Here is a 12,929-nt window from a genome sequence, read left to right as displayed (position 1 = left end):
AGGGGACCTCATAGAAACCTTTGCAAGATTCTTACAGGGCGGCTAGTGGATGTAGATGCCAACAGTCTATTCACACTCTCACAAACCAGAAGAGGCCATGACATGAAGCTCTTCAAAAAAAGGCTAAACAAAGGGCTCAATCTCAGAAAACACTTCTTCACCCAACGAGTGGTAGATAACTGGAGTGGAACAGACTCCCAGCCAAAGTGGTCAACGCCAAGACAACCAATCGGTTCAAAAACAGCTTTGACAAATACCTGAATGAAAATGGATATGGGGTGTTAAAAGGCATAAGCCTACAATATTAAAAATCCCATCAAACCTTAAGTGTAAGTGTCTGTCCCGCCAAAGGAGAACTAATAGTTACTTATACATATTAAAATCACAGGGAATAGAGGGAATTAAACAATTTAACGGTGAAAACAAAACCATACAGGTTCGACCTGTCACACTGACACGTCATGGTCTCTTTGGGTTGTTTTTCTGTCTGTTTGTTTGTTTCTTGTTTGTTTGTGTGTGTTTGAAGTTGGGTGATAGAGGATTAATTCTTGGCAAGCAATAGCAGCCAATCTCGCTCCCATTTTATCATGCATGTGAGACTTCCTCCTATTCTCAGCTGACCTCCTCCTTTGGGTTTTGGTTTTCCTTTTTTTCACTACAAACAAATGACGGCCAAAGACGAACGTGTGCGATCTTTCACAATAGTACAACGCAATACTTTTGATACAAATTGGCGGCTACAACTATGGCCTACTAGCTGCTGCACAGATTTGACGTCACATGCGTTGAGTGACGGACGTTCCGTTATCAATCGTAGCCGCAATTTCGGAAACAGCCTCAAATTCGATCCTCGTCATCCAGACGATTTCGTGAAAGAAACTGCACTCCTGTCTCGGCTGAATCAGGTAAATTTAGTGTTGTAGTTTAGTAATTTGTGATGTATAAATATTATCAATTCTGTTAAACATACTTTAAGTGTGTAGTTTCACTCAGCTATAATTATACAGTTGTTGGAAATCTGTAGCTCATCAAGTAAGAATTTTTGTTTTACTCTGTCGATTTGTTGATAATGTTTGGCATGGTTAGTTTAGTCTGGTTCCAATCCAGCGTTGCTCTCCGTGACTCAGTACGTTGTCAAGATAAGGGAATCAGACCAGTAATGAATTTTGTGAAATTCGATTTTTTTTCCCTTTTATAATAAACAATAAATCCTCGTGTAGTTTATAGCTCTAGTTTATAGTTGAGATAATCAGATATATAACCCTCGAGACAACCAATTACAAACATTGGCACTACTCCCATTTAATTAGATTAAAATTCATCCAGAAAAACAACAATCATCCCACGCTCTACTCTAGGGAAAAGTTTCCGTATGGCGCCACCACTTTTTCATTCGATATGAAATAATATAGTATCCAATTTACCTCAAATGAGATATCCCTTTTTGTAAAAATGAGTGAAAAGGTGGTGGCGCCATACGGAAAGTTATCCTACTCTAGCCCTAGCCCACCTTCAGTTGAGCTGTAAATAAATGGCTCCGCTTTTAACATCGGTCTCATCACTGTCGCCACTACAGTAGTGGCGACCTGTGTACACCTACCCCACGTCGTCGTCAGTGACGATATAGCAAACTGTTAAAGGATTTGGGTACTTTTTTTTAACACAAAACACAATTGTGACAATGTCAATGTCCACAGATTTACATCAAACTTACATGTACAGTACACCGTTTGAAGATGTACCTTCTGAGGTGCTTTGATTTTTGAGAAATGAGTAAAACAATGTCATGAAAATACGTTTTTACATGCAAAAATAAGTTTCGTCTAATGATCACTGAGACAAAAATTATTTTCATGACATTGTTTAGCTCATTTCTCAAAAACTACAGCACCTCAGCAAGTAATATTTTGAGGGTTCGCTTTCTACTATCATTATCTTCAAACTGTGTAAGTTTAGTGTAATTCTGTGGACATTGTGTTGTTTGTCCTACAAAAAGTACATAGATCCTTTAAAGCTATTATACACTTTCGGTACAGAAAACAAACAAAAATCACAGGTTTACAAATAATTTAAAGGGTTTACAGAAGGTAATGGTGAAAGACTTACATGTATCTTGAAATATTATTCCATGACACTTACTTTTTGAGTAAACATTAAAACAATATCAATTCTCGATAGCGAGAATTACGGATTTATTTGAAACACTTGTCATGACACGGCGAAACGTGGGGAAACAAGGGTGGGTTTTCCCGTTATTTTCTCCAGACTCCAATGACCGATTGAGCCTAAATTTTCACAGGTTTGTTATTTTATATTTAAGTTGTGGTACACTAAGTGTGAGCCTTGGACAATATTGTTTACCGAAAGTGTCCAATGGCTTTAAGTGGACTTCTTACTCAAAACAATGCACTCTAATGAGCGTCGTACGCCTGTCGGACAATAATGACAAGAAAACTAAGATTTCTCTACCTTTGTCCAGTTACATTGCAGATTTCCAGGGCCGCAGTTATTGAAGTGTATGAATGAGTCAAGTTAAGATTGATACAATGGCTGGCATTGCATCCCTGGTGGACTACGGTGGAGAGGACTCTGATGCAGACTCAGAAGAGGAAACCAACAAAGATATGAAAGAACAAGGTAAGTGTATTAGGCAGGGTTGTACCTAGACCACTGTTAGTGGTGGACAATAAATGAGTTTATTTTTTAAAGACGGTGGACACTATTGGTAATTGTCAAAGACCAGTCTTCTCACTTGGTGTATCTCAACATGTGCATAAAATAACAAACCTGTGAAAATTTGAGCTCAATCGGTCATCGAAGTTGCGAGATAATAATGAAAGAAAAAAACACCCTTGTCACACAAAGTTGTCAGTTGTATGCGTTTAGATGGTTGATTTCGAGACCTCAAGTTCTAAATCTGAGGTCTCAAAATCAAATTCGTGGAAAATGACTTCTTTGTCAAAAACTATGGCACTTCAGAGGGAGCCGTTTCTCACAATGTTTTATACCATCAACCTCTCCCCATTACTCGTCACCAAGAAAGGTTTTATGCTAAAAATTATTTTGAGTAATTACCAATAGTGTCCACTGCCTTTAAGTCCACCAAGGGCAAGTGGACTAGCAAAAATTTTCATCATTAATCATGTGACCCTTATTGCTGAAGTGGCGCATGGTTTCCATACTGTTTTAATGTCATGGGGGGGGGGGGGGAGCCATACATTAAGTAGAATGACCTTTTGACTGTGTTCTTTCTCTGTGACATTTGATCTTATCATTAGCTGTGTCTCAGATCAATGCATGCAATAGTTTGGAAATCTGTGCTGGGCGGCATAATGTATTTTTCTCAGAGTGCTGGGCTAAAAATTGTGAGTCCTTGGCAGGCCCGCCCAGCACCGCCCACCGTGGCTACAGCACTGGTGTAAGGTAAAACCCTTTCATGCATAACACTTCAGAGTTTGCCTTAAAGAGTCTGGGTACTTTTTTGCAGGACACAAAACACAATGTCCACAGATTTACGAAAATAATTTGCGTCTCAGGAGACGAACATTATTTTAGCATGTGAAACGTCTTTGTGTGATGTTGTGAACTAATACGGCATCACCATTTTAAGGAGTCCAATTTTGACTCCACAAAACAGCCGAACGTGTGGGTTCGCAAAGTAAAAGGAAAAACTGAGCACGGTTGTGTGGATAATTTCATGTATATTCTACATTTAATGGTTTCAAACGCTTTCCAACTTGCCTGATCCAAGGCAACGTGTCCCTATACCTTCCCTTGAAAGGATTTGTTGGCCAAGTTGAGCTAACACACTAATTACTTTGTTTTTGTTTTGAAAGGTCTGGTGTCCTATGGCACTGATGAAGGCGGACTACAGAAAGTAGCAGCAGAGGCTGGTGAGGGAGGCGAGATACAAGACATTGATATAATCAGTGATGATGAAATGCCACAGATTAAGGGGCTGGCCAAGGTAGGTTTATTCATATTTCCGGATGGCGCTTTTTTGTCCCTTTAAACACCAGTGCTTGGCCAAATGTTTCATATTGTTTCAATGGGTTGCCGATGATTTCATATTCATGGCGTCTGTTAACTCTGAGTCAGCCAAACGAGGCTACAGCTGTTTCATGTTTCATATTGTTTCAATAGGTTGCTGATAATTCCATATTCATGGCGTCTGTTAACTCTGAGTCAGCCAAATGAGGCTACTGCTGTTTCATGTTTCATATTGTTTCAATACATGTAGGTTGCAGATGATTCCATATTCATGGCGTCTGTTAACTCCGAGTCGGCGGTAGCATTATCGGAGAGCATCAGACGGTCTTGCAGTACGGATGAAGGAGATGTAAGATTACCCCCAGAGCCATCAGGAAGATGCTCTAAACATCTACAGGTAAGCAATCCACCTGGGGTATTATTAAAGGAACACGTTGCCTTGGATCGGACGAGTTGGTCTATAAAAAGCGTTTGTAACCGTTTTTTATAAAATGCATATGGTTGGAAAGATGTTTTAAAAGTAGAATACAATGATCCACACAAGTTTGCCTCGAAATTGCGTGGTTTTCCTTTTACTGTGCGAACTAACATGGTCGGCTATTTCTGGGAGTCAAAAATTTGACTCCCATAAATGGCCGACCGTGTTAGTCACCGAGGTAAAAGGAAAACCGTGCAATTTCGAGGCATGTTTGTGTGGATCATTGTTTTCTACTTTTACAACATCTTTCTACCCATATGCATTTAAAAAAAAAAACGTTTACAAACGCTTTTCAAAGACCAACTCGACCGATCCAAGGCAACGTGTTCCTTTAATAAGGGAATAAAAAGGGTAGTGAAGAGTTCTGAACGACTGTTTAAAACTGGTAGGGTCGTTGCAGTGTGATTGATGCCCTGCAAGGTTTTAAACGGCAGTTTATGAACAACTCACTACTCTTTTATTCCCATTCATGAATGCTGTTTTGGTTAAAGGTCGTAATAAAGTAAGAAACTTTGAAAAACTTATCTGTTTTCCGACGATCTTGAGCTCTGTACGTGTGTTGCCTTTTTTTTTTACTGAGACAGTTTTCGGATATGCATTGTGCGTGTAGTTAGTCTTGGTGCAAGCAGTTCTCGTTTTTTCTTTGACATACAGCGCGGCCAACTTGCCAACAGCGCCCGCATTGCCCATAAACAAGAAACATCTTGCACCAAGACTAGCGCGTAGTGTGCATATAAATGTAGAACAAGTAATTTTCCACGAATTTGATTTTGAGACCTCAGATTTAGAACTTGAGGTCTTGAAATCAAGCTTCTGAAAGCACACAACTTCGTGTGACAAGGGTTTTTTTTCTTTCATTATTATCTTGCAACTTCGATGACCGGTTGAGTTCAAATTTTCATAGGTTTGTTAAGTGTGCATATTTTGAGATACAGCAATTGAGAAAACTGGTCTTTGACAATAACCATTAGTGTCCATTGTCTTTAAGATAGATTAACCAAAGCTCAGAATCTGCTAAGATACAACATTTTTGCATTACAGATTTCTGTTTTTAAAATCAAGATTTGTTTCTTCAAAATTTGTTGGCATATACTTAAAGGCAGTGGACACTATTGGTAATTGTCAAAGACTAGCCTTCACAGTTGGTGTATTTCAACATATGCATAAAATAACAAACCTGTGAAAATTTGAGCTCAATCGGTCATCAAAGTTGCGAGATAACAATGAAAGAAAAATAACCCTTTTCACACAAAGTTGTATGCGTTTAGATGGTTGATTTCGAGACCTCAAGTTCTAAATCTGAGGTCTCAAAATCAAATTCGTGTCAAATTAGTTCTTTCTCGAAAACTATGGCAATTCAGAGGGAGCCGTTTCTCACAATGTTTTACACCATCAACCTCTCCCCATTTCTCTTCACGAAAGGTTTTATTTTGAGTAATTACCAATAGTGTCCACTGCCTTTAAAAGTCATGGATTTATTCTATTATCAGGACAAGATTAGCAGTTACTACAAGAAAGGGTTCAATCTGAACCAGGTCCAGACCAGAAAGGACTTCAGAAATCCAAGGTAAAGGCCCGCGTTCTTTTGGATGAATTGCTCCACGCAGAATACGCACACGCCCATTCAACCAATGGAATGCGTTCACTTTGCGTTGTTATCGTTATCGTTCTCGTTATTGCTGCAGTGGGACCGGGCCTTAAAGGCTAGGCTGTATTATCTTTATGTCTGGGGGTTGTGTTTTAGTGTCATTTCAAAATGTTGTATCCCACTGGACCCAAGCTCTGGGGCCGATTTCATGGAGCTGCTTAACCAGAAAAAATTGCTGAACAATTTTCTGCTAAGTAGAAGTTAGCTGGGTACCATTTGCAAATTGAACATGTGACAGGGTAGTTTGGCTGGTAAGCATGATTATGTTGTTCTTTGCTACTTTTTGTTTGTAAGCAGCTTTATGATGTTGTCAGCAGCAGATTGTGGGTTCAAATCCCAGTCATGACATCTGTGCCCTTGAGCAAGGCACTTAACAATAATTGCTTTGTAAACTTTTGGGAAGTTACATGTAGTGCATCCTGCTCTCCCAGCCAGGCTCCTAGTAAATAATACCCATGCCTTCATCTGTATGGATTGTGAAGGGGTAACCCTCAACCTCGTTCCCAAGGGTGAACGATCTCGTCGCGCCTTTTTTTCCCAGCATGCATTACTCGATCATAACCCCTGGAAGTGTAACTCCAAAATATCCAAATATAAGGGATATTACAATTAGTCTTGTGGTTGATCCGTTCTGTGTTGGGCATTAGTCGCGCATACGCTTGATGCGCTGTGTGAAATAAAAGTCATAAACTTGCCTTGGCGTTCAGCGTTGCGTGATTATTAAAGTGAATAAGACATCTTTATACGCACGCGGTTCGGTGTATAGATCTTTTTGGAGATGCACAGCATTTCAAATTTTGCGCGTATATGATAGCCAATCAAAAACACAGATCGGAGTTTCCCTCCCAGGGGTAAGAGAGTACGCAGAGCTATCGGGTGATACGGCGCGCTGCCTATGGTAGCGAGGTTGGGGTAACCCTGTTTCAGCCCAAGGAGTATGTGGCAACGAGCCCCTGGTGGCAGATGATTTGGGTCGATGGCCCAAATCAGTTCGCCGAGCCCGCACCATAGATTACGCCGTCCAGGGCCTTGTGATGTTATGCGATCTCTCATAAGATAAGATAAGATAAGAACTTTATTATCCCACACTGGGGAAATTAAAACTGGCCATGATTCAAACAGTACAGACAAAAACGCTTAAAATTAGTTAACAATAAACAGACAAATAAAAATATTGACAAAATTTTCAAAACTTGTATCTTGTTTTAAAGGCAGTGGACACCATTGGTAGTTACTCAAAATAATCATTACCATAAAACCTTTCTTAATTACGAGTAATGGGGAGAGGTTGATAGTATAAAACATTGTGAGAAACAGCTCCCTCTAAAGTGACATAGTTTTCGAGAAAGGAGTAATTTTCCACGAGACCTCAGATTTAGAATTTGAGGTCGCGAAGTCAAGCTTTTGCTGGAAGCGCATAACTTCATGTGACAATGGTGCGAAGGATGTGTTTTCTTTCATTAATATTTCGCAACTTCGACAACCTATTTAGCTCAAATTTTCACAGGTTTGTTATTTTATGCATATGTTGAGATACACCAACTGTGAAGACTACCGGTAGTCTTTGACAATGACCATTTGTGGACAGTAGTCTTTGACAATTACCATTTGTGGACAGTGTCTTTAAAGCCATTGGACCCTTTCGGTTCAGAAAAAAAAGAAAAAGTTCACAGATCTACAAATAACTTACAGGGTTTACAGTAGGTAGTGGTGAAAGACTTCTCTTGAATATTATTCCATGAAATGCTTTACTTTTCGAGAAAACGTTAAAACAATTATCATTTCTTGTTGTCGAGAATTACGGATTTATAGTAAACACATGTCATGACTGGCGAAACGTGCGGAAACAAGGGTGGGTTTTTCCGTTATTTTCTCTTGACTCCGATGACCGTTTGAGCCTAAATTTTCACAGGTTTGTTATTTTATATATATATATGTTGTGATAGACAAAGTGTGGGCCTTTTGACAATACTGTGTACTGAAATGTCCCATGGCTTTATTGTACAATAATAATAATAATAATAAGACTTGTAATGCGCACATATCCACCCTGCTGGGTGTTCAAGGCGCAGTAAAACCAAAAACAAAACAAAAACAAAAACACAACACAATAGTGCAGATTGTAGACACAAAACAAGTATCTGCTGAGACGTTTGGTGCGAGATGTAACAGGGTAACAGGGCGTCAATCTGAATGAATTCAACCTTAGAGCCCCTCATAAAAAAACTCTTTTTATTTTTGCTGATTTGTTGTTTTAGCATTTACGACAAACTCATCTCCTACCTACGGATAGATGAGCTTGGGAGCAACTATCCGAGTGACGTCTATGATTCCCATGGATGGGATGAGAACTCCTACTATGAGGCACTCGGTAAGTCCACAATCCCAACTGTTTGTGGAAAATAACTTCTTTCTTGAAAAATACGTAACCTCAGAGGGATGTTTTATATTATCAACAGCTCCCCATTACTCGTTACCAAGTAAGGTTTTACGCTAACAATTATTTCAAGCAATACCCAATAGTGTCCACTGCCTTTAAAGGTACAAACTGTGACCGTAATAATAATAATAATAATAATAATAATAATAATAATTCAAACTTATAAATCGCCATCTATCTAAGACTAAACTTATTCCGAGGCGCATAAAACAAGCAAAGAGAGTAACAAAACAAAAATACAAATTACGAAGCTTGGAAAGAAATAAGGGTACGTTGAAAAAGAACATGTTGAATTACATAAACGTGTTGGCAAAAATAAATGGTTAAAAACAGACAGAAAGTCACTCATAAGAAATTTTGAAAAAGTGGGTTTTTAGCAGAGTTTTGAAAATGTCCAGAGACGTATAACCAGTAAAGACCATAAAGACCAGTACTTTCACGGGATGTATTAATATTATTTGTATTATTATTATTATTTATTCGGCCATCTCACAAAGTACTCTATGCTTTAAATTTTGGGCTCAATTTGTCGTCAAATTTTCAAGAGAATAATGAAAGAAAAAACACGCTTGTTACTTTACTCTGTGTGATGTATTTTAATAATGACAATACTTGTTCATGGCGTTTACCCTTAATAAACAAATCTCCTTTTCAGCTAAGGCGCAAAAAGAGGACATGGCAAGACGAGAAAAGGAAAAGAAAGAACGAACCAAAGTTGAGTTTAAGATGGGTATGGCGAGGAAGACGCCCATTGGAGGGCCAGTAGCAACGATCATCCCAACTATTGGTGTGACGGGTACAACCACATCATCCTCAGTAATGGTTACTCTTCCTACAATGTCTGCTGTTCAACCATTGCTCTCAATCACGACCAGTCACTCACTGTCAGCTACCTCAACAGGTAAATACTCCCTAAACATGTTATCACAAAAGAGCGAGTGGAATATGGAAAAGTATAGTGCTTCGGCGTTTTGGCCTATATGGATATATTTGGATATGCGACGCAGACGCGCTATATTTTTCCGTATTCCACGAACGCGCGTTATAACATATTTATCTTCCAGTTTCATGTATGTCAACACGCAAAGTGTAGAATGTATTTTTTGCACTGTCTGTGGTCATGCCCCAAGTTTGCTTGAAGATAAATACGTTATCACACGCGCGTTCGTGGAAATACGGAAAATATAGCGCAGAAGTGCTATATTTTTCCGTATTCCACTCGCGCTTGTGTGATAACTTAGTGATTTGGGTTTTGTTCTCACTTGAAATATTTGTATTAAGGTATTGGACATGAGGATACCCTTCCAAACACTCTAGCTAGTGATTAAAGGCAGTGGACACTATTGGTAATTGTCAAAGACTAGTCTTCTCACTTGGTGTACATGTATCTTAACATATGCATAAAATAACAAACCTGTGAATATTCGAGCTCAATCGGTCATCGAAGTTGCGAGAAAACAATGAAAGAAAAAAAACACCCTTGTCACACAAAGTTTTGTGCTTTCGGATGCTTGATTTCGAGACCTCAAATTCTAAATCTGAGGTCTCGAAATCAAATTCGATGAAAATTACTTCCGTCTCGAAAACTACTTCACTTCAGAGGGAGCCGTTTCACACAATGTTTTTTAATTATCAATCTCTACCCATTACTTGTTACCAAGTAAGGTTTTATGCTAACAATTACTGTGAGTAATTACCAATAGTGTCCACTGCTTTTAAGGTGATTTTATTTGGATTTTTTGAGGTGTCGTTGCGAAGTTTTGTTCTTTGAGAACTAGCTGAGCTATCAGTTTTACTACTGGTAGTGGGTTTTGCGATGTAATTAATGTACCATCCCTTTTCTACTTTTTTGGTGGTGATCTCATCTTTGCAGATGAACCCGAGAGAAAAAGGAAATCCAAGTGGGGTGTGGTCCCTTCCGAGGTGACATCAAGACCCCTCCTCCCTCTGCCCACACCCATCCCAACATTCCCAATAACCATGATTCAGAGACCCCAAGTCAGCCTCGTCAACGCCTTAGTAACGAACCCCGTGGGTGTACCGCCCGTCTTCGCTCCCGTGACCTCCGGCATAAAGACAACCGTCATTCCATCAGTGGGTGTCTTAAAGAAACCCAAGACGGACAAATGATCCATCTGTGGGTGTCTTAAAGAAACCCAAGACGGACAAATGATCCATCAGTGGGTGTCTTAAAGAAACCCAAGACGGACAAATGATCCATCAGTGGGTGTCTTAAAGAAACCCAAGACGGACAAATGATCCATCAGTGGGTGTCTTAAAGAAACCCAAGACGGACAAATGATCCATCAGTGGGTGTCTTAAAGAAACCCAAGACGGACAAATGATGTCAAGCCTAAAAAACTTCTGAGGAGATTTTTTATTGCTGAGCAAAAAAAATTAAGCCGGCCATCAGTCGTAACATTTTAAACTGGATGAAATGTTGGCTGGTGACTTGGTTTTTTTTTCTAACCAGGATTTTTTCTGTGCTTAGCTCATGACAAACTGAACGTTTTAAAGAGTCGTCTGCTTTTTCCTGATGTCAGGGTTTTCTTTTATATCACGTTCTTTTCAAAGCATTTTTATGTAATGGACGCGCAGTCTGACTCGCTGAACTCGGGCTCTATCAGCCAAGTTGTCCAGGTGTGGGTTCTAAACGTGTTGTTTTTAAGGTTTTTCCACCTTGCACATTGAAGCTTCAGGGCCCAATTTCATGGCTCTGCTTACCGTAAGCACAGAATCGGCGCTTACGGAAGCAGAGAATTCTGTGCTAACGGCAAGTGTATTTCACGGGTTAGCGGCGAATTTGGGCTTCTGCGCGTGCGTACTTCACGTTACTAGGCATTCTAAGCTTACAAGGCTAGCGAAGAAATTCGGCGCTTGCACGTAAGCGGGGAATCGTGATCGTAAGCGCAGAATTCGGCGGTAAGCAGGGCCATGAAATTATGCTTTGACCCCAAGGTATACTGTTTATCAAGTGCTGCCTGAAGTACTGTGCAGTTTGTTGTTATACGTAATTTATGCTACACTACTTGAGCCCAATTTCATAGCGCTGCTTTACGATAAGCAAATTTGCGTGTTTACGGTAGAAGAAAATTTGCTAATACCCTTAGTGTATTTCACAGGTTAGCAGAAAAAATGGGCGGCCATATTGCGTGTATACCGTGGATTTACATTGTGACGTTATTTATTTTCGAGCGGTAAGCACCGGAAGGTTAGCTTGCCTTTTTCGTGTGCTTACGGTTAGAAGCGCTTTGAAATAGAAATTGCACAGTAAGCACAAAATCGGCCGCTAAGCAGCGCTATGAAATTGGGCCCTGGTGAATTCTGAGTGTGGTGGTTGTGTTAAGAGCCTTTGATAAGGCTATAGACCTTTATCACGGTGTGGCCATCTTGTTTTTACTCCATTCCAACTCATTGTAACCAAACTGAGGCTTGATGAAATAATAGCCTGGTGCCATGTTTGGTTAATGAGTGTTAGCATTCATTACTGTTATGGAAACGGGGAACATGACCAAGATGGTGACATCGTGAAGAAGGTCTATGAGCAGGACGCAATTTTTTGTTCGTACCACATGCTGGCCACAGGGTCAACAGTGGAGGGGATCCAGGAAATCACCCATACCTTATGCGTGTCTGTTATGGCCAGCATGTGGTATGACGGGAAAACAAAATTGCGAGCCAAATAATTGAATCATGCTGGCAGGTTCGCTGTTTTTAAATATTTTTTTCTCAAAAATAACTTCAAGTAATTTGGAGGGATAGTGTTCTTTTCTTTTTATTGTAGTGGTAAAAAATAAACAGTAAATATAATATCTACATACACTGTTTGTTTAGTTGCGTTATTGGAAGATAAGTAACTTGTCATTACTTCTACGGGTGGGTTGGGCTTCAATAGCTGAAAAAGTAACTGGTAATGGGGAGAGGTTGGTAGTATGAAACATAGTGAGGAACGGCTCCCTCTGAAGTAGAGTAGTTTTTGAGAAAGAATTTACCATGACTTTGATTTCAAGACCTCAGATTTAGAATTTGAAGTCTCGAAATGAAGCATATGAATGAAAGCACACAATTTCGTGTGACAAGGGTGGGTTTTTTTTCTTTCATAGTTATCTCGCAACTAAGACGACCAACTGAACTCAAATTTTCACAGGTTTGTTGTTTATGCATATGTTGGGATCACAATTTCTTCCTCCATGGATACACCAAGTGAGAAGACTGGTCTTTGACAATTACCAATAGTGTCCAGTGTCTTTAATTTCAACAAATCAAACATGGAACAGCCGTAGATTGGGAAGCATTGGTTCCCAATGACCTTTGACCTAGTCAAAAGAGCGTTGTATTTTGAACTTTGTGTCGAATTAATGTTGTCCGTCAAC

General features: G+C 39.6%; 1 protein-coding gene across 2 annotated transcripts; it reads left to right on the top strand.

Annotated features, from left to right (window-relative positions):
* The first annotated feature begins 784 nt into the window (after positions 1-784).
* Positions 785-11,322, top strand: LOC117305687 (SAP30-binding protein-like). Of its 2 annotated transcripts, XM_033790548.1 has the most exons (9): positions 786-905; positions 2,480-2,637; positions 3,837-3,967; positions 4,241-4,387; positions 5,959-6,035; positions 8,375-8,487; positions 9,212-9,457; positions 10,430-10,654; positions 10,741-11,322. In XM_033790548.1, the coding sequence occupies exons 2-9, from the start codon at positions 2,523-2,525 to the stop codon at positions 10,770-10,772; spliced, it is 1,086 nt and encodes a 361-aa protein (XP_033646439.1). In that variant the 5' UTR covers positions 786-905; positions 2,480-2,522; the 3' UTR covers positions 10,773-11,322. The 2 variants fall into 2 exon arrangements, with proteins under 2 accessions (XP_033646438.1, XP_033646439.1); XM_033790547.1 differs by having other exon boundaries at positions 785-905; positions 10,430-11,322.
* The last annotated feature ends 1,607 nt before the right edge of the window (positions 11,323-12,929 follow it).

The sequence above is a fragment of the Asterias rubens genome, unplaced genomic scaffold, assembly GCF_902459465.1.
Source record: "Asterias rubens unplaced genomic scaffold, eAstRub1.3, whole genome shotgun sequence".
NCBI classification, from domain to species: domain Eukaryota; kingdom Metazoa; phylum Echinodermata; class Asteroidea; order Forcipulatida; family Asteriidae; genus Asterias; species Asterias rubens.
The sequence above is the reverse complement of the archived record's forward strand: the minus strand, read 5'-3'. Positions and strand labels throughout refer to the sequence as shown.

What these genes read in the sequence shown, in the direction of transcription:
- LOC117305687 (XM_033790547.1), top strand. Translation starts at nt 2,523, where the DNA reads ATGAGTCAAGTTAAGATTGATACAATGGCTGGCATTGCATCCCTGGTG. An exon ending in AGATTAAGGGGCTGGCCAAG is followed by an intron (nt 3,968 to 4,240) that starts GTAGGTTTATTC and finishes CAATACATGTAG; the next exon opens with GTTGCAGATGATTCCATATT. An exon ending in AAGGACTTCAGAAATCCAAG is followed by an intron (nt 6,036 to 8,374) that starts GTAAAGGCCCGC and finishes TTGTTGTTTTAG; the next exon opens with CATTTACGACAAACTCATCT.